At 54.2% G+C, this 21,492-nt stretch overlaps 1 protein-coding gene and 1 pseudogene across 1 annotated transcript; both read right to left on the bottom strand.

The window, feature by feature from the left end:
* Positions 1-2,493: 2,493 nt before the first annotated feature.
* Positions 2,494-3,291, bottom strand: LOC133052353 (melanoma-associated antigen 9-like). The gene has a single exon (XM_061137172.1). It carries the CDS (start codon positions 3,289-3,291, stop codon positions 2,494-2,496), a length of 798 nt encoding a protein of 265 aa, XP_060993155.1.
* Positions 3,292-10,603: 7,312 nt separating this feature from the next.
* Positions 10,604-12,924, bottom strand: LOC133052648 (heat shock transcription factor, X-linked member 3-like; annotated as a pseudogene).
* Between the last annotated feature and the right edge of the window lie 8,568 nt (positions 12,925-21,492).

A 21,492-nucleotide genomic window follows, 5' to 3' on the forward strand; every position in this document is an offset into this window, starting at 1 on the left:
TCCACTCTCAGTGGTGGGGTGGGGGGTGGCGGACAGGCAGGACAAAACCCTAGGTCAGGTTTTGGGGGAGAGGTGGAGCTTTAGGCAGGAGGGGTGGGTAGCCTCGGGGCTAGGCCCCATGAGGAGGATGCCCCCAGCTCCAACAGGGGCCTTTGGCAGTTGGCTGCTGGCCTGATGGAGACTGAGCAGAGCCCTGAGGGAGGGGGCTGACAGTGCAGCTCACGGTGGGAGGGGACAGGCTGTGGGTGTGTGTTGAGGGTGGGTGGAATTCCTGTGGGGCAGCCTCTCTTAAGGTTCAGAGGTGCTGGACTTTTGTCTCTGGGAGAGGAACCACACTCGGAGTGGTCTGTGCCTGTGTGTTGTGCTGACTGAGGATTAACCTCCCCCCGAGGCGGATGCGTCCCTTCAAAAGAAATGGTCGTGACAGAAATGCTTCTGCTCAAAATTCACTGGTCACGGGGTCATCACATCACCCTTCCTAAGTGAAGAGGCCTGGCAGGGTCGTGTCCCCATGTGTGCAGGGAGAGAGGTAGACAAAAGGTGGCGGAGTACCTGACATCTCTCCAATTCCGCACTGCCTAGCAGATGGTCAACAAAGAACAGTGGTTAGAATTTATAATTACAAAATCTTTGTTTGGGGGAAGAAAGCCTGAGCAGGTCTCGTGGGTCTTGAAATTCTCCACCTTTTCCAAGTGTCCACTGACTATGTGACAGCTGCCGCATACGTGGCCAGAATCACATCTCCTGTTCCCATTGTTCTCTGGCACTCAGCAGGGAGAGCTGCCCCTTCAGTCCCCTGCACCCGTCCGCACCCCCCACTGCAGTGACCTCACCACCTCCTTAGGCCCGGAAGTCGCTCCTGCCTTTTGATGCCAGGCACAGCGTTTCCCTGTGAGTCTCCGCTGCCTCCACTCTTCTGAACCTGCCTGAACCTGGGGACACTGTTGGATGTTGCATCTTTCCTGGCTAGTACTTATTTCTCATGTTATTCGGATCTCAGACTCTGTCCCTCTCTCCTCTGGAAATTGTTTTGTCTTCAAGACACCTCAGAGAATTGGCAGCTCAATAGGAAATGGAATAGAAAACAAGTCAAAATCGCTGCTCTGTGTGTTTTCCTCCTAGAGGATATATTATTCAATTCGGGTGTTTGTGTGTGTTTTGGGGTGGGGAGCAGTGTCTTTCCCAGCTGGGACTCAAAGTTCCCAGGAACCAGTCACCCAGCAGGTCTTGTCCACTTAGCAGCTTCTCTTCACTCATTTCATCCCACTGAAATCTAGACCATGCTTACAAGTGGACAAAATAAAGTCCAGATGACCAAATAAATAGTCATTTCAATATACTTGGTAATCAGCTTTCCCAGGACAGAGAGAGGAGGGCCAGTCCAGGGAATACTGAGCCACACTTCAAAGCAACATTCGCATTTCTCCAGGATTCCAAGCAGATGGTGGGGGTATGGTAGAAAACACCTCCTTTGCCCCTGTGGTCAACAGCTGTGCAACAACAGCCAGGACCCCTTCCTTCCTGCCCCAGAAAGAGACCTCTCTGTGTTTTATCCAAGATGCAAAAGGACACCTCAGAGCAATCATCCATTTCAGACTTTCCCGTCACCCCCAAGACACAATGTCTGCAAGTCTGAGGGATGTCACCACACAGCCTCATCACCATCACATCCCACAGAAGGAACCCAGCTTCCCAAAGCCCCAGAACGCCCTGGCTCAGACACTGACACTCCAGTGCTCCTCCTGGAGCCCCACCGCCCCGCCCTGTGTTGCCTTGTTCAGTGCGACTAGGGGACTTCTCTCCACCTTCTTTGTGTGACTACGGCTCCTAGAGCATTGCTCAAGGTGTGGGGGTGTCCAGCTTCTCCTAGGGTCCCCACTGCTAACCCAGGCTTTCACAGAGCAGAGGCTCCATAAAGGTCTTTGGAATACATGAGCCAGTGAGCAGGGGGCCCAGTTAACTATCTGCTACTTCCTTAAATAAGCCAGACAAATCCAAATGAACAAGAGATAATTTAGTTTTTGAAAATGACACACAAGAAGGACAGAAGCATGAATTCACTACGATTACTTTTATCAGCTAATTCTTCCCCCATCAATATTACTGCTAAGTAAGCTCACTTTTCCAAAACAGTTCTAATTCCAATTCCATTGCATCCTGTTCAGGACCACAAAACACAATGGAAGAATTTCCAATCTCTTTTATGAAACAGCAAAACTCTTGTTCTTGAACTGGGTAAGTACAAACACACTGATCAACATCATTCACGAAGCTAAGACACTGAAATTTATTTAGCCTTCTATGAAAACAATCAAAGTTTGAAAATTTTGTAAGGAAAACAGATGAATCTCCATGTCATTGTAATTGTAGACAACAGGAACCCAAAGATGCTATACACCAGTTCCCCAAACTGCCCCAGCCCTCACTTTTGAGAAGGCTGACCACTCCCTCGTCAATCACAGAGGGAAGGATCAGCCTGGCTGCGGCTCTGGCTTAGGCCTCCTTATCCTCCTCCCTCGCAGCCTCTGCAGACTGCCGTGGGAAGGCCCTCAAAGTCCTTTGTTTGAACTTGAGCAGAAACGCCACGACTTCCCGCTTGTTGGTCTCCGCATAGGCCCGGGGACCCCACAGGAACTCATAGCGAGCAGGGTGGCTGTAAGGCACCTGCCGGTACTCCAGGTACCCCTGCTGCACCCACACGTGGGTCAGAAGGGTCCTGGGCTCCCCAAAGACACAGTGCACACTCCCCCCTGACATACCCAATTTGCTGAGTGCTCCCCAGACCTTCTCCTCAGGGGCACGGTCTCCACCCCACATGATCAGGCTGAGGACCACTGCCAGGAGGCCAGCTTTGGGCATGCTCCGCCCACTGCTCAGCATCTCATCACAGGTGAGGCCCAGGATGGGGACCATGATGTAGGTGTGCTCCCTGGGGTCCACCTCCTTCACCTCCACACCACAGACCAGCTGCAGGCTCTGCGAGGCTTGGGGGAAGACCACAGGAAAGTACTCCTGGTTATCCCTGAGGACCTTCTTCAGCATTTCCGCCTGGGAGGTCAGCTGCTTGGCTCGATACTTGAAGAGCAGGAACTTCATCAGCCTAGTTATCATCTGCTTCAGAGCTTCCTGGGACAAGGACTCCCCAGTGGCTGAGGAGGACACTTTGGGGGAAGAGGCCGAGGCAGATGCAGCCTCCCCCGCCTCAGCCCCCAAGAGCTGCGCCTCCTCCGGGCCCTGGGCCTCGCCTGGGTCCTGAAGGTGGTCTTCCTTGGGCTTGCTCAGCTCACTCATCTCGACCACGAGCGGGATGCCTGGGATCAAACCACAGCCAGGAGTGAGGCAGGGGTCAGACGGGGACAACCGGCCTGGCTGGGGGAAAGAGGGGTTGTGAATGGCCTCAGCTGAGAACCACACGCTGGGCGGTCTGACACAGGCCACTTACAGGTCTCCTCTTGAGGGGTGCTCTCAGACCTCATAGGGGCAAGCCTTTGGGACAGCCAGTCCCCCGGATACCTGAAGGAGGCTCCCCGGGGTGCAGCCAGCACAGACTGAGATGTCCGGGGCTGACAAGGTGGGGGATTATGCCCTTGTGGGGTCCCCACTGCTCTGGGATGGGGAGCCCCTGGTGCACACTCAGGGAACCCTCCTCACCTTGACTCCTGGTACTGCCTGGACTCTGCTCTCTGCCCTCAGGACACGAGTGCCAGTCCTCTGCTTTCGCCTCCTGGTTCCTGGAGCTCCTGTGAGAGAAAGGGAGGGGGCACCTCGGGGGTATCCTGTGGCACAGCCCTGAGCCTTCCGTGACAATACGATGGGTGGACTCTGTGAGGTCTCCCCAGTTGTGTGGTGGGAGGTCCCCTCAGGGCTCCCTTGTAGTGCTCACCTTTCCGCTGGCACGACCTGGTCCCTCCCCTCTGAGGACCTACATGGAAATTCAGAACAAGATCCGAGCCTGAATAGAAAGTGTTGAGGGGCCCCACATGCGGCCACACCTGCCCAGGGCTTCCTGCGGGTCCTAGACTGGGGAGCTGCTCGGTCCTCAGCTCCTCCTCACGCCCTGCCTGGCCTCCCAGCACTGACCACAGGGGCAGGGGTCTGCTCAGTCCTCCCTTGGGTTTGGGGAGTCCAGCCTCTGCCAACCTAAAGCCTCCGCCCCCCGCCCGAAAAACCTCACCTCCTGAGGTCCCTAAGCCAGAGGTCAAGAAACTGCTCATCCTGCTCACCCCGCTCTAGGGCCTCCAAAAGTCCCCACAAGGGCCAGGATCCCTGCCTCCCTGTTGGGGGTCTATCTGCCTCAGTCCATCCTCACATGGAGCCTGGGCTCCAGGCAGGACTGGGAATTGTCCCGTCCGCCATTTTGAGACCCTGCCGCTTTCACGAGGTCCCCAGTCTCTCTGAGACCCACATGTGAGGAAGGCAGACAGGCCGAGTGTGCTCTTCTCATCCCAAGGGCTCCCAGGGCCGACTACAGGGGCGGGGATCTGCGGGGTTCGTTTGGGCCTCACGCAGGGTCCCCTCAGCCCTCCTTCGGGCACCTCACCTTGCCTCGAGCAGGACCTGGGATTCTCGCCTCTCCCCAACTGAAGCCCCGCCCCTTATACCCGGCCCGGTCTCTCCAAGACCCGGATGTCAGGAAGTCAGACCGTGCCCGCTGCGCTCATTCAACCCCCACGGTTGCCCTGGACTGACAACAGAAACGAGCTTCTCTGAGGTGTCCTCTGATTGGGGTCCAGGGTCCTCTAGTTCTCCTCCTCAGGGTCCTCAATCTGACACCCCGCCGGACCTGGGAATTGGACCACCTGAGGCCCTGCCCCATATGCAAGGTCCCCAGTCTGAGACCCGGATGTCAGGAAGTCAGCCCCCGTATCAGGTCCCCAGTCTGAGATCCGGATGTGAGGAAGTGAGACCACGCATGTTGGGCTCATCCTACCCCACGGCCGCCAAGGACCAACAGCAGCTACAGGCTTCTCTGAGGTCTCTTTTGATTGGGGTCAGGGTCCCCTCAGTCCTCCCTCAGAGTCCCCAAGTTGAAACTCCGCGGGAGCTGGGCTTCTTCCCTCTGCTCACCTGAGGACACGCCCCCTCTCCCAGGTCCCCAGTTTCTCTGAGACCTGGATGCCAGGTAATGCAGCATGTGCTCATCCACCCTCTGTGCTCGCTGAGCCTTGATGTGAGGGTCCCGCCTCTGGTCAACACACGGGGCATCCCTGGATCTGCCAGGGCTCAAGATGAGGTCCCTGAGGGAGGATATAAGGAACCCCACAGATCCCTACCCCTGCTGTCAGCCCTGGGCCACCCTGGTGGTGGGATGAGCACTTGGCAGCCTGTTCTGACTTCTGCATCTGTGTCTCAGATACATTAGTCAACTGTCAGAAGGGGCAGGGCCTCAGATGGGCAGAGGGGAAGATCTTAGTTCTTTTGAGGGTCAAGGTGAGAATGCTGAGGGAGGACTGAGGGGACCCTGAACCCCAGAGCAGAGTGGGCTCTGGGACGACATAAGGTGGATGAACATATGCTGCATTTCCTGACATCCAGGTCTCAGAGAGACTGGGGACCTGGTATAGGGGTCTGACTTCCTGACATCCAGTCTCAAACTGGGGACCTGGTATAGGCAGCTGGCTTCCTAACATACGGGGTTCAGACTGGGGTCCTAATATAGGGAGCGGACTTCCTGACATCTGGGTCTCAGAGAGACTGGAGTCCTGGTTTAAGGGCTGGGGGCTTAGTAGGGGAGAGGAGAGAATCCGAAGACCTACCCAGAGACAAGATGAGGTCTCTGAGGAGGACTGAAGGGACCCCACAGATTCCCGCCTCTGTCGTCAGCCCTGGGAGCCCCTGGGGTGAGAAGAACACACTAGACCTGTCCTGACTTCCTGACATCCCGGTCTCTGAGAGATTGGGGACCTGGTGCGAGGAGCAGGGACTCAGGGGCGGAGAGGACAGAGCCCAGGTGAGTCAGCTTTTCCCATCAGGTGACCACCTTTAGCATCAGTCCTTCCAGTGGACAGTCACAGTTGATTTCCTTTAGGATGGGCCGGCTTTATCTCCTTGCTGTCCAAGGTACTTTCAAGAGTCTTCCCCAGCACCACAGTAGTACTATTTTATACATAGTCATGTGTATCTGTTAATCTCAAACTCCTAATTTATCCCTTCCCCTGCTTTTCTTCTTTGGTAACCATAAGTTTGTTCTCTGAGTCTGTTTCTGCTTTGTAAATAATTTTATTTGTATCATCTTTTTAGATTCCACATATAAGTGATACCATAGAATATTTGTCTTTCTCTTTCTGACTTACTTCACTTAATATGATAATCTCTACGTCCATCTATGTTGCCGTAGATGATATTTCTTCATTATTTTTCATGGCTGAGAAGTATTCCTCTGTGTGTGTGTGTGTGTGTGTGTGTGTGTGTGTGTGTGTGTGCAAACCACATCTTATTTATCCAATCATCTGTTGATGGACATTTGGGTTTCTTCCGTATCTTGTCTGCTGTAAATAGTGCTGCAATGAACATTGGGGTGCATGTATCTTTTCATATTGAAGTTTCTGTCTTTTCCAGGTATATATTTAGGAGTGGGGTTGCTGGCTCATCTGGTAGTTCTGTTTGTAGTTGTTTAAAGATCCTCCATACTGTTCTTCCTATTGACTGCACCAATGTACATTTCACCAACAGTGTACAAGGGTTCCCTTTTCTCTGCACACTATCCAGCATTTATTCTTCATAGGTTTTTTGATGATGGCCATTCTGACCAGTGTAAGGTGATACTTCATTGGAGTGTTGATTTGCATTTGTCTAATAATTAGGAATGTTGAGCTTCTTTTCATGTGCCTGTTGGCCATCTATGTCGTCTTTGGAGATAGGGTCTTTTTTGGAGAAAGAGTTTTGTGTCAGGGTCACACAAGCTGCGTGGCTCTAACTACAAACTGTGTTGGTTCAGGAGGCCGAGAGCCGAGGTCGAGGTGTCGACTGACGTTGGTTTTCATGAGGGATGTGGAGAGTCTGTCCCATCTTTCCCACCTCACTTCCAGGGTTTTGCTGGCCATGGTGGGCGTGTCTGGGCTTGAAGAGCTCCGCCTTCCTCTTCACCCGGAGTTCTCCTCTGTGTCTGTCTGCCTCTAAATGTGTCCTTTGTATGGGGACAGCTGTCCTGTTAGAGGAGGGTCCATCCTAATGAGCTCACTTGACCTCCCTCAGCTCTGTGAAGACCTTTCCTCTGTCTGTTAGGTCATGCCAAGGTACTTGGGACTGAGACTCCAGCACCTGACTCTGAGGGGACGCGATGTCACTCCTCACACCGTACAAAGGCTCTGAGGTAGGAACACACTGGAATGTTCTAAGGATGGAAGAATGGCCTTCATAGCTACCAGGGGTGAATCCAGGGGTGAGGAGAGCAGGCCACCAGGGTAGGAGCCAGATCACGTTGGGCCTGTGGGCCTGTGAGAACTGTGGCTCTGCTGGGTTCGGGGAAGGAAAGGCCCAGAAGGCCCTGAGCTGGGTGTCTCTGGGACCTTGTCCCAGTCCTCAAAACCATGTGGAAATGGAGGTTCCCTGCGAGGTGCTGAGCCACTGCTGAGGTTCAGGCCCGCGGCTCTGATCCTGTGCCTCCACTTCCTTCAGGAAACAGGGACCCCCCTCTAGGTACAAGGAAAGAAGTGAGAATGGAGGTGCGTGTGGTCAGATCCCCTGCAGTCATGGGCTCTCTCTCTATCCCTTGGCTCCTCTTCAGTGGTCAAACGAGGTGACAGTAGCCTAGCGGGTTATTTGAAGTTTGAATTCTGTGATCCCTTCTTGGTGCCATCCCAGGCCCTGGCAAGGACACGGAGCACACCTGTCCCAGTAGTTCTTGCTCTCCGTTTTTTCTCTAGGCTCTGGGCAGGGGCTAGGGCATCTGGTGACAGGGGAGGCAGTGGTGTGGGAAGGGCTGGGTGGAAGGTGGCTCCCAAAGGTGTGGAGAAGACTCCTGGCAGGGCCGTCTGAGGTCGAGGGTGGCCCCAGGGTCGAGGCCAGATTGGTAAGCACGGATCTGCGCACACAGCAGCCCTGTGCGAAGATGGGGGATCTGCAGAGCATGGGCAGGAATGGGGCCGGAGAGCTGAGGGGTGGGGTGGGGGCCGGGAGTGGGGGAAACAAAGCCCAGGACTGTGCCTGTCTGTGCTGGGAGAGGACCAGAGCCCGGCCACTGGGCTGTGAAGCCAGGGTACCCGCCCTCCCTCCTCAGTGCTCCCAGGCTTTCGAGTCCCTCTGTCTTGGAACTCACCTCGTGCCTCACTCCCTCTCTTCCTGGCCTCCCCACAGGCTGCATGTGATTCACGGGTCCTCTGGGTCGCCACTCCCTGTCGGCAGACCACGTGGAAACTGACGGAAGGAGCCAGCTCTCTGACACTCCCCTCTGTGTCAGCAGACTTGGAGGATGCTTGGACAGGTGGGGCTGATGTCTGGCCCAGGGCTGTGAGCTTGGAGGCCACTGTGTCAGGCTTCTGGCCTTTGTGGTTCTGTGTTTCCACAGCCACGTGAAGCCTTGGGAGCCCTGGGAGATGAAGTTCTGCTGTCTGTCCTTCTGAAAGCCTCACTCGGGTTTCTTCTTAAATGGTGTCAAGGCCCTGGAGACGTGGTGGCGGTCTGTGCTATGCGGACCTGGCACTGTACCCTGGCCATCCACATCGGACACCGGATTAGAAGTACGCAGCCTGGCGGGAGCTGCTGGAACAGAGGCTGGGGATGAGCCTCGCCCAGATCTAGGTCTGCATGTGGCACTTGTCTGTGTGTGTGTGTGTGTGTGTGTGTGTGTGTGTGTGTGTGTGTCCGGCAGAGACCATGAGAGGCACCACAGCACCCAGCCTGGGTTCCCCATCCCCACTGCCTGCAGCAGGGCCTGAGCAAGTTCCCTAACTCCCCAGGGGTGAGGCCCCACAGCAACACCTGTCTGATGGTGAATCACTTGGGGACCTGATGTCCGCACGTTCCCCACCAGGGCCCTCCTGCTCTGACCCTGTGGCCTGCAGTGGTCAGACTGAGAGCTGCCCATGGCCTGGTGGGTTCGTGGAGCACCAGACCTCTCCCTTTCATTTAGCTCCGTCCCTTGCTTGGCCTCGCCCCGAATTCCCTTTGCAGAGGTGAGCCTGTCTGAAATGCTCAGCCAGAGGATCCAGTTCACCCAGGTTCCCTTCGGTAATGCGGTCTTAGTCTCTGGTAGGCGTGACTTTGAATCACCTTGTCCTCCTTCTGTGTCCTGTCCTTGCACACAGGTCTCGTGGACACTGGGGACACTTTGCTGTGCCCCAGAAAACCTAGTTCCCGACGAGGTGAAGGAGCGGGAGAATCAAGCCCTGCTGCCGGACCTGTGATGGAACTACGTGACTGCGCTTGCCAAACCCCGCTGTCTGCTGCAACCCATCCCGGGGAGGGCCGGGAAGTACATCTTCCAGGTGGACATCCCCAAGCACCTGATCCCCTTTGGGCAGGAGGCCTGTCCAGACTGGGCTCTCGAGACGAAGGTGACTGAGAGACCAGCTCATGGTGACACCGTCCAGTCACCGCCGCGCCCTGCAGTGGGCTGCCCACTTGGTGCAGGGCTAGGCCGGGACTCCCCTTGTGCAGTGCTGCTCTGGACTCAGCGAGAGTCTCCGGGACTTTGACCTTTATGAAATGACGGTGTCGCCACTCGTTTTGGCCCTGCTGGGTCTGGGTGGTTGAGAGTGTGTTAAGAAACCGGTTAGTCTTTTTCCCTCTCTGTTCTGGCCCCAACTCCCTGATGTTAGAAGAGTGTCCAGGGGGTGATAGGGAAAGGCCGGGGGCTGGGCTGAGCATCAGAAGCTGGCAAGGCCTCAGACTGTTGGAGAGGCCCACGGGCCCAGAAACAGGCTGTGGTTTGTCCTTCCAGGTGACCCTTGCACTACTGTCAAGTGTCCCTTGGCTCACAAAGTGTTTGTTGGGTGCGGTGCCTGGCTCTTCTGTGTCCAAGGACAGGCCCCTAAATACAGCTGTGAGGGCAGAGTGACAAAGACTCGTGTTCAACTTGTGGAAACATTGTACTTGTCTTTGGGTTTGGGGTCATGTGTTTGCAAGGCCCTTGGCTGGTGCAGTACCCTGCTTTCTGGTGGGCCTCTTGAGGAGGCCCCTGGATCGGGAGCTGGAAACACTCAGCTGCTGACCAGAAACTTGTGGCAACATCAGGGGACCCAGGAGGAGCCCCTTCTGCTTCAGGGTGCATCACTCATGGAAGGTGACACCCCCAAGGTCAGGAGCCCGGCTGGCTTGTCTGCTGAGCAGCTAGGCAAGGCTCAGGGAGCAGCCCCTCCTGGGCTCGCCTCAGCCCTTGGCTTGTGGGTTAGACCCTTGGCCGAGCATGTGAGATGTTGCTACTTCAGATGAAAAGGGACCACGAGGACTAGACCGAAGCCTGCCTGGGGTGTGGGCTTCCAGCCTCATGTGGTTCACCCGGTTCAGTGTGTGAATAGCACAGACAGACTGAAAGAATACAGACTTGCAGTTCTTGTTCGATTCTTTATTTACTCTGGTGAAGTTTTGCTTTACTTTATTAGAGCCAGAAATAGATTTTTGATTACAAGAGAATGCTTTTGAGTGTCCCTGGGGAGCTGGCAGCTTAGGGATTGGGGTTGTCCTTGAACTGCTTACAGAGGGCACACTTGTAATGTGAGGACTCCTCCTGCTCCTCATCCACCTCAGGGGCCTCGTTTGGGGCTGCAACTGAAACGGCCGCCTTCACGATGGAATAATAGGTTTTGTACATAGTCATCACTGAACCATAAACTGGGTACTCTAAGGGGCTCTTGGGCAGTTCCCCTGCGCCGTTCCTTCCAGCAGTAGCCGGGGGTACAGACGTGGCATTGCTGGATGGACCCTCTCCACTGGGGCCACCCTGTTCGCTGGGGAGATGGTTTGCCCTGGCCTGTACAGCTACACTGCCCATAAACCAAAGGCCACAGAACACCAAAGAGTGCCATCCAGGGGTTCCGTGAGCAGTCAGGGTTCCCTTCTGGGCCTTCATGTCAGCCTCTTGGGTGGACTCGTTGTGATGGAATCAAGGAGAGCGTCTGGTCATCACCACTGGCTTCTTTCTCTTTGGAGTCATTCTTGTGCCTGTGGTGGGCTGAGCAGTTGTTATGGGGTCACCTTTCCTCCAGATGTTCTGCAGGAGGAGGGGCTTGTCTCTCTGAAAGTTGGAGTTGCGATAAATCTGAAAGGAAATGGATTACTTTAGCCATCGTAGGGGGAGAATAACCGTTCCTTGCTGCCCTCCTCCCCACCACAGTACCGGCCTTCCCTAAGGAGGGAGACAAGGTCTCTTCATTCCTGGCAGGTTATGAGCCCCTAGTAAGTGTGCTCCCTAGAGCTCCCCCAGGGCCAGCCTCGCTTGAGGTGTTACTGGCCCTCCCTGACATCAAGTGGCCTCTCAGGTTCTGGAGTCAACCCTGTGGATCCTGTCTAAGGGGGTTTGTGGAACACGACAGACCCTGCTTGCTTCTCTTTCCTTAACCACCCTCTCAAGAGAAAAAAAAGTTCTCCTGGGAAATGAAACCCATCCAGCACTCGGCTCATCTAGTCTAGTCTCCCCAGAAGGGCTTTCTACGTTACCATCATCCTCTTCCCCAGAGAGAGACCCAAAGGATGGATTTTACTGAACCCATACAGGTTCGGTCCATGGATGAAGCTCTTGATGCTGTCTGTCTCGAAGATCCTGTCCATGCCTCTGCCCTGGAGGACCTCCGTCTGGAAGAGATCTGCCTCGATGACCACCATGTCTCCCTTGTTGATCCAGCACACAGAGGTGAAGGCCGCATCCTCCACAATCATCCAGAGCTTCCTGGGGAAGGACAGCCTGAGGACAGCCTTGTTCTCTTCCTTGATAGCCGTTCTGGGTTCGGGCCCTGTGGGGACAGGTTTTCTTGGGAGCCCGGATCTGGGCTCTCGGGTTGGTCACCCTGCTTCACCAAAACCTCCCCTGAATTCACATTTGCATTGGGGAAGAATCAGGGGGGTCCCCTGCTGTGGGCTCCCCGTCAGTTGATGGGGCCAGTGGGGCTGCAGTGCCTCATCGGAACTCTGACTATCTATGGAGCCAGTCTAGCTCAGGAGCATTCTCTACCCAAGCAGTGAAAGCTCAGGGCAGAAGGGCCTCAGACCAGGGTCGTGGTGCCCAATAAATACTGTCTGGAGATTCTAGAATCTGGCAGCCAATTAAGTGGTCCACTTCCTTAACTGATTCAGGATGTCACAGTGGTGATGTGGAGAGGCTGCCTTGGCCCAGCGTAGGGGAGGTGGAACAGAGGTGGAGATGGGATCCCCAGATTGTCTCTTTTCTGAAAGTACAGAAAAGCATGTTTCGGGTTGCCTGCAAAGGCTCTCATCTGCTGCCAGGCACCTTGTTTCAGGAGGCCAGGCCCTGGACGGGTTGACAAACATGCCCCTCGATCCACACCCCTCCCTACCAACGGGCAGGCCTGTGGCTAGCTTCTGCTAAAGGGCCAGGCCCTGGCGAGTCCTGGCTCAGCTACCACTGAGAGACACCCTAGGGGTCAGATGGGCCACTGGCGACTGTCCCACCCAGAAGACGGGGTTCGTAGTGGGCTGGATGGCCTAGGCTGAGTTGGTGGTCCCACCCTGCCCCCACTCCCCATCCCTGTCCTTCTGGCTTTGGTCTCTTCCAGCTGGTACTGCTGGTTGGTAGGTCCTGCTCAGATGGCCCCAAAGTCAGAGTCCTGTTTCCTGCCCCCACCACCCCCCAGGTCGAGCTCTCGCCAGAGCAGGGCTGTGCTTGAGCACAGTGGGAGTGACCTCACGTTCCACTTGACTGTTCCGCAAGCACCTGAGACACAGACTCCTCATGACGCCGTGTGGGAGGGCACAGCCAGGCGCTCTGCTGAGCTTGCAGCTTCCTGACCTCTGCCCACCCCCAGACGACATCCCGCTACAGGTCGTTGGCTTCAGTTTCCATTTCTTCCTATAAAGACTGCTCTCATGGCCCTCGAGTGCTCAACTTGGGAACATCTGTGTGTATGCTTTTCCCATCCCCTTCCCAGAGTCTCAGACTCGGATTCAGCCTCCCTGGAGGCTGCCTTGAACTCCCTGTTCCCTTTCATAGGTGGAGTGGTTTGGCTTCTGCTATCCCCGGTCCTGGCCTGCCATGTCCAACTTGGGTCTCCATGGGTACCTGCCCTTTGAAGGACTTGATTGGAGGCTCAACATACAGCCTGTTCTGTTGAAAACAAGCACTTCACTGGTCTTTTCCGAGGCCAGCTCTGATCTTCTCCAACCCTGCCCCTGTCCCCACCACCACTGTGGACCTGTTCTCCCTTACCCAGATGGCAGGTACATTGAATGATTTTGTTGGCTCACAGGTAAGGTGCTTTTCAAGCGGCCTCCTTTACACACACTCACTCCCAGGGACACGTCTGACTTGTTGAGCTAAATGTGACCAAAGGAAGCCCCCGTCTACCTGTATTTGAAAATGGATGAGAGTCCTGGTGTGGGACTGGATGAAACCTGAGTGAGAGTTACTGATCTTCACCACACATAGACAGTAGGGCAGTGGGTTTGGAGATGCGTGTTCTCTGACCTTTGTGGGCCACTGTCCTTCAAAATCACCATGTGGGGGACAGACTGGCACCTTGGAAAGGCCTGCGTGTGAGGACCCTAGGGCTCTGTCCCACTAGAGAGGGTGTCCCCCTAATTCTGCCACTCAGCAGGGTCATTTGCCCTGTGTGAGAGCCACGGCCTGGTGTATGAAAGGGAAGATCTAAGAGGGTGTGGAAGAGGCTCTCCGAGGGCCTTTCGGCCTGAGTACTGGCAGCCAGAGTGGAGCTTGCAGGCCTTGGCTTGGGCTTGCTCACTTGCCTTTGCACTCCTAAACAGGTTAACAAAGCATTCCTTCAGGTCAGTTCATCTGACTGGGACACTCCCCTGGAGGCTGTGATCATTGGTGGGGGCCCTTGGTGGCTCCTCTGAAGGGGACCGAAGACTGTAGTATCTGTGGGCAGCCTGGCTAGGAGGACTTTCCTGCCCCCACCCCCCACCGCTCGGGGCTCCTCCTTGCCCTCTGGGTTTGAGGGAGCTGCCTTTGCTGGTCCCCCTCCTCCAGGCACCACCCGGGTCCTGGCAGGGTTTGCATGGCACTGAGGAGTCTTTGTCAGCTGTGGCTTAGGACACTTGCGTTGTGCACACACAAGTCCTCATGACATCCAAGGTTCCAGGTAGAGTCAGTTCTCAGCAAACCACAGAGCAGCCCCACAGTGCTTCTGATCCTCCTTGTCCCCTTCCTTCCGCGGGCCTGCTTTTTGTCACCTCAGAGGCATCGTGTAGCATTGAGAAGAGGAAGTCGTGAGAAGACGGAAGGTCAGGCCGTGGCCTGGGGTGGGTGGGAAGGGCGGGGGTCCAGAGTAATTGAGACCAGGGCTCTGAGCCCACCCCGGCCCTCACTAGCAGGTGATCCTGGGAAGATGCCCAAGCCCCACAGCCTCAGTTCTTCATCTGAGAGGCTAGCGGGTGTGAGGAGCCCCGTGTTTTGGGCTGCAGGATGGACCGGAAGGGACAAGACAGAGGTCGCAGAGCCTGATGGCTGTTGGCTCTGTGATGGCTGGACAGGAATCTCTCACACTGTTGCCCCCAGACACTCCTCCACTCTCCACTGTGGGATCAGGTTGGCTGCTTTGTGGTCCAGGCATGTCAGAGGATATGACCCTCAATAGGATGTGGAATAGCTAATCAGCCAAACAGGATGTTTAATAAGTAAAACTAAGAAAGCTTTCTACTTAGACCATAGTGTTTGTCGCTCAGTCATGTCCGACTCTTTGCAATTCCATGGGCTATAGCCCACCAGTCTCCTCTGTTCATGGAATTCTCCAGGCAAGAATACTGGAGGGGGTTGCCATGCCCTTCTCCAGGTGATCTTCCTGACCAAGGAATCAAACCCAGGTCTCCCACAATGCAAGTAGATTCTTCATCATTTAGCTACCCAGTAAGCCCCATTTCCAGTAAGAGAACCTGTTGAATTTGGGTGTGGAGGAGTGTTCCAGCAGGACCCAAGCTGCTCTAGGAAATAGAAGCAAGAAACCCTCTTCACCTCTGCCTTAGCTGGTCTTCCATCCAAGCCATTATTTTCCTTCATTGCAGCCCGAACAAAGGTCGAGTCCTTGATTACAGTGGCCAATTGCAATCAAGATAATTTAAAGCTAATTAACACCTTGGGTTCTAGATGCCCTGGACCAGGAAATAGAGGGTAGTTTCATGGATTTCTTGGGCACTACTTCAAGGGGGGGAGGTGCAACCGAGTTCTGCAGGATTTCTAGCAGATATGGGGTATGAAAACACCTGTTTTGCCCCTGCAATCAACAGCAATGCAGCAAGAGATAGGACCTCTTCCTTCATGCCCAAGAGAGAGATCTCCCTAGGCTTTATCCAAGATGTAAAAGACACCTCACAGCAACGATCCATTTCAGAATTTCCAGTCACCGCCAAGACACACTGTCTGCAAGTCTGAGGGCTGCAACCACCCAGGCTCATCAAAATCACATCCCACAGAAGGAATTTAACTTGTCCAAGCCCCAAACTGCCCTGGCTCAGGCACTGACACTCCAGCGCTCCTCCTGGAGCCCCACCACCCTGCCCTGTGTTGCCCTGTTCAGTGTGACTAAGGGACGTCTTTCCACCTTCCTTGTGTGACTGCGGCTCCTAGACCATTGCTCTATTGTTTGGGGGTGTCCAGCTTCTCCTAGGGTCCCCACTGCTAACACGGCCTTTCACAGAGGAGAGGCTCCGTAAAGGTCTTTGGAATACATGAGCCAGTGAGCAGGGGGCTCAATTAACTATCTGCTATTTCTTGAAATAACCCAGGCAAATCCAAATGAACAAGAGATAATTTAGTTTTTGAAAATGACACACAAGAAGGACAGAAGCATGAATTCACTATGATTACTTTTATCAGCTAATTCTTCCCCCATCAATATTACTGCTAAGTAAGCTCACTTTTCCAAAACAGTTCTAATTCCAATTCCATTGCATCCTGTTCAGGACCACAAAACACAATGGAAGAGTTTCCAATCTCTTTTACAAACAGCAAAACTCTTGTTCTTGAACTGAGTAAGTACAAACAAACTGATCAACATCATTCACAAAGCTCACACACTGAAGTTTATTTAGCCTTCTGTGGAAACAATGAAGTTTGAAAATTTTCTAAGGAAAACAGTGATGATTCTCCATGTCACCGTAGAGAACAGGAACCCAAAGGTGCTATACACCAGTTTCCCCAACTGGCTCGGGCCATCACTCCTGAGAAGGCTGACCGCTCCCTCGTCAATCACAGAGGGAAGGATCAGCCTGGCTGCGGCTCTGGCTCAGGCCTCCTCAGCCTCCTCCCTCGAAGCCTCTGTAGACTACAGTGGGAAGGCCTTCAAAGCCCTTCATTTGAACCTGAGCAGAAACGCCATGACTTGCCAGTTGCTGGTCTCTGCATAGGCCCGTGGACCCCACAGCAACTCATAGCAGGCAGGCTGGCTGTAAGGCACCTGATGGTACTCCAGGTACCCCTGCCGTACCCACACATGGGTCAGAAGCATCCTGGGCTCCCCAAAGACGCAGTGCTCACTCTCGACACACACTCCCATCCTGCTGAGTGCTCCCCAGACCTCCTCAGGGGTTCAGTCTCCATTCCTCATGATCAAGCTGAAGACCAGCACCAGCAGGCTGGCCTTGGGCAGGCCCTGCCCACCGCTCAGCATCGCATCGCAGGTGAGTCCCAGGGTGGGGACCATGATGTAGATGTACTCGCTGGGGTCCACCTCCTTCACCTCGATGCCACAGACCGGCTTCAGGCACTCTGAGGCCTCACTGAAGACCACTGGGAGGTGTTCATGGTTATCCCTGAGGACCTTCTTCAGCATTTCCACCTAGGAGGTCAGCTCTTTGGCCAGACACTGAAGGAGCAGGAACTTCATCAGGTTAGCCACCATCTCATTCAGAGCTTCCTGGGGCAAGGCTTCGGCAAGGGTGGAGCAGGAGACTGGGGAGAGGGGGGAGGCTAAGGGAGATGCAGCATTCCCGTCTTATCGCCCAAGAGCTGCACCTCCTCCGGGCCCAGGGCCTCCCGTGGGTCCTAGGCTGGGGAGATGCTCGGTCCTCAGCTCCTCCTCACGTCCTGCCTGGCCTCCCAGCACTGACCACAGGGGCGGGGGTCTGCTCAATCCTCCCTCGGGGTTGGGGAGTCCATCCTCTGCCAACCTGAAGCCTCCCCACTCCACCTGAAAAACCTCACCTCCTGAGGTCCCTAAGCCAGAGGTCAAGAAACTGCTCGCCCTGCTCACCCTGCTCTGGGCCTTCCAAGACCCTCCTGCAAAGGCCAAGATCCCTCCTTGTTGGGGTCTAACCACCTCAGTTCTTACTTGCATGGAGCCTAGCCTGCAGACAAGACCTGCAAGGGTCCCGTCCGCCATTTGGAGGTTCCGCTGCTGTCAACAGGTCCCCAGTCTCTCTGCCAGGGTTGTCAGGCAATGCGGCATGAGGTCGTCCTGCCCGGGGACTGCCAGGGTTCCCTCTGTTCTGAGATCTGACTACCCTCAGTCCTCCCTAGCGTCCTCACCTTGACTTCCAGGAAGACCTAGGCTCTGTCCTCTCCCCACGGTAGTCCCTGGTCCTCACACCAGGTCCCCAGTCTCACAGAGCTGGATGTCAGGAACTCCGGACAGACCTAGTGTGCTCTTCTCACCCCGAGGGCTCCCAGGGCCGATGGCAGGGGCAGGGATCTGTGGGGTTCCATCACTCTTATCTTGGGATCCCTAGAGTTTTCACTTGGGGTCCCTTCAGCCTTCCCCCAGGGACCTCACCTTATCTCCAGGTACGACTTCAGATTCTCTCCTCTGCCCTACTAACGCCCCAACCCTTATACCAAGGAGGTGTTTTCTACCACCCCCCGTCTGCTAGGAATCCTGGAGAAACATGAATCTTGCTCTTTGAAGTATGGCCCTGTTTTCCCTGGGCTGGCCATCCTCTCTGCCCTGGGAAATCTGATTACCAAGTACATTGAAATGACAATTTATTTTGTCATCTGGACTTTATTTTGGCCAGTTGTGAGCATGTTCTAGATTTCAGTGGGAAGAAATGTGTGAAGAGAAGCTGCAAATGTGGACAGGACATGCTGGTGACTGGAATCGTGGGAACTTTTAGTGAGTTCAAAGTTTCCCAGCTGGGAAAGACACTGCTCCCCACTCCCAAGCACACACAAACACCCAAATTGAATAATATATCCCCCAGGAGGAAAACACTCAGAGCAGCGATTTTGAATGGTTTTCTATTCTGTTTCCTATTGAGCTGCCGATTTTCTGAGGTGTCTTGAAAACAAAACAATTTCCAGAGGAAAGAGGGACAGTCTGCGATCTGAATAACACTAGAAATAAGTACTCACCAGTAAAGATGTAACATCTGCCACCGTCCCTGGGTTCAGGCAGGTTGAGAAGTGTGGAGGCAGCAGAGGAACTCACAGGTTAAGGCTGTGCCTGGCATCAAAAGGCAGGAGCGACTTCCGGGCCTAAGGAGGTGGTGAGGTCACTACGGTGGGGGGTGCGGACGGGTGCAGGGGGCTGAAGGGGCAGCTCTCCCTGCTGAGTGCCAGAGAACAATGGGAACAGGAGATGTGATTCTGGCCACATATGTGGCAGCTGTCACATAGGCAGTGGACACTTAAAAAGGTGGAGAATTTCAAGACCCATGTGACCCACTCAGACTCTCCTCCCCAAAACAAAGGAGATTTTGTAATTATAAATTCTAACTGCTGCTCTTTGTTGAGCATTTGCTTGGCACTATGAAGAGATGTCAGGTGTTCAGTCACCTGTTGTCTTACTCTCTCCCTGCACACATGAGGACATGACCCTGCAAGGCCTCTTCACTTAAGAAGGATGATGGGATTACCCATGACCAGTGAATTTTGAGCAGAAGCATTTTTTGTCAGGACCATTTGTTTTGAAGGGACACAGGCACCCGGGGGTTAATCCTCAAGCCAGGACAACACACAGACACAGACCACTCCGTGTGGTTCCTCTCCCAGAGACTAAATCCCCTCACCTCTGAACCCTGAGAGAGGCTGCCCCACAGGGAGCCGACTGCAGGAATTCCACCCACCCACCTCCCCCCCAGAGACCCATACCCCGCCCCCACGCCCCCTGAGCTGCACTGTCAGCCCCCTTGGGGCTGTGCTCAGTCTCCATCAGGAGGGCAGCAGCCAGATGCCAATGTTTCCTGTTGAGGTTGGGGGCATCCTCCTCATGGGGCCCAGCCCCAAGTCCCCCCACCCCTGCTACCCACAGCACCCCCTCTCCCCCGGAACCTGGCCTTGGGATTTGTCCTGCCTGCCCCCTCACTGAGTGGTTTAGGCCCTGGTCCTGATGACCTCATGCGTGTATCTTTATCTGGAAGTCCCAAGGCAGCATCCCCTTCCAAGTTGCTTCAGGTGCAGCCTGCAGGACTTGACGCAGCCCCTGGGTGAGTCTCCTCGTGGTGGGTCAGTAGTAATCATTGCCATGGAAGTGTGGGGCACATCTATATGATCCCGAGGTAAATCAGACCATTCCCTGTGGAATCCCACGTGTTGGAGTAAACTCAGGGTCTTCTGAATGTGACTGTGAGGTCCTGGCTTTGAGCCTGAGTGTGGCAGGCAGAGGGGTATCTGTTCAGCCACTTGCAGAGCCAGCTAGGAGCCAGTCCAGCTGTTTGAGCAGAGGACAGGCTCTAGCAGATGGCACAGGTGGTACCCAGGATGCTCTCCTAGGTGCCAGAATCCCCAGACTCCAATGAGGATTTGGAAAGGAGCCAGGCAGGACAGGACTCGGAGGTCCCAGGGGTGCAGACTTCAAAGAGGGTCGGCCACCCCAGAGAGGTGGAAGCAGCAAGCCCCTGGCCTTCCCAGGGCTGTCTGGGAGAGGGAGGGGGCAGCAGATGCCGCTGCAGGTCAGCTGCCACCCCGGTCTCCATGAGGGCGTCTGTGCTCTGAGGCCAAGGCCGGGACCACAGCCCAAGGGGGCAGTCCAGGATGGACACGTGACAGCTCTCATAACAGATACTCCTCATGCCCCTCAATGGATATGACTGTTAGGTGTGGTTGGGTTCTTTCTCTGGGTACATAAGAACCTCAGGCCTCTGATTGCTAGGAGGCCCAAACTGCCCCCTGCCCCCACCGACTTATCTGGAGGTCGTTTCCAAGATCCAGCATCTTTAGCAGCAGCTTCTGTGTGGACACATAGCACCCTGTTCCCAAGCTGATCTTGCCCAGGGCATCGCAGATTGGACAGGCACCTCCCCTGGGTTAAGGATTCTCAGTGAATGTTCTGCTCCTCTGAGAAGTCTGTGTGTTTCCTAATGTCTTCCCTGGAAGCTCCTGCAATGTGGGAGACTCAAGTTCGATCCTTGGGTGGAAAGATACTCTGGAGGAGCAAATGGCAGCCGACTCCAGTATACTTGCCTGGGAAATCCCATGTACAGAGAAGCACAGGGGGCTACAGTCCTTGGGGTCGCAAAGAATCAGACACGACTGAGCTACTGAGCATGCTCACACAAACGTACAGGTAAAGGTTTGCTCTGGACCCTTGTATCTTTGGCAAGACCCTGACCCCTGCCTGGATCTTGACAGACTTCTGTGGCAAATAACACTGGCAGACGTCTTAAAGTGGTTTTTGCGCAAGTACAGGGTTCCAGGTCTACACCTGGCCTCGGTTGCTGGCTCTTGCCATATCGAGGCAAAATATCCGTGAGTTTGGATCAGGGCAGTGTTTGTGGGGCTTCAGAAAAAAGTGGATCCAGAGAAATTTCTGTGTTGGAAGAGGCCAGGTTAGTCTATTACATAGGGTTGGAAGTTAAGGGAGAGGAAAAGGTGAAGATAATTTAGGAAGGGTTGTTTCACACTTACAGGTTCTGTGTGCTTGTGTTTGGTTGCCTTTCTATTTCCTTTTTTTTAACATACTCATTATCTTTTGCCCAAAGTTTCCTTGTCTTTTTTATTTTGCAACTGTCAATAGAGTTTATCTTGAGCTTTTCCTTTTTGACCCTTTAAAATTTGTATAATATTTGTGAAAATAGCGGAATTCTCATATGTCCTCAGCCAGTTTCCCCTATTCCTAATATCTTATATTAATACGATACATTTATTACGATTAACGAGGAAGTATTGATGCATTATTTATTATCAACTAAAGTCCGTACTTTACTCAGATTTGTATAGGTTTTACCCACTGCAGGATCCTGGCCAGGAAACTACCCTAACCTTTAGTTGTAATGTCTCCTTGGGTTCCTCTTAGCTTTAACATTTCTTTGTTGTGGATGATCTTGAGAGTTTTGAGGAGTACTCAGTAGATGTTTTCTACAATGTCCCTTGACTGGGATTTGTCTGATATTTTACTTGTACCTAGTCTGGGATTATGAGTTTGGGGGAGGTATATGACAGATGTAAAATCCCGTTCTCATCACATTGTATCAAGTGTATTACTATTAGCACAA

This window comes from Dama dama, chromosome X, assembly GCF_033118175.1.
Source record: "Dama dama isolate Ldn47 chromosome X, ASM3311817v1, whole genome shotgun sequence".
NCBI classification, from domain to species: Eukaryota; Metazoa; Chordata; class Mammalia; order Artiodactyla; family Cervidae; genus Dama; species Dama dama.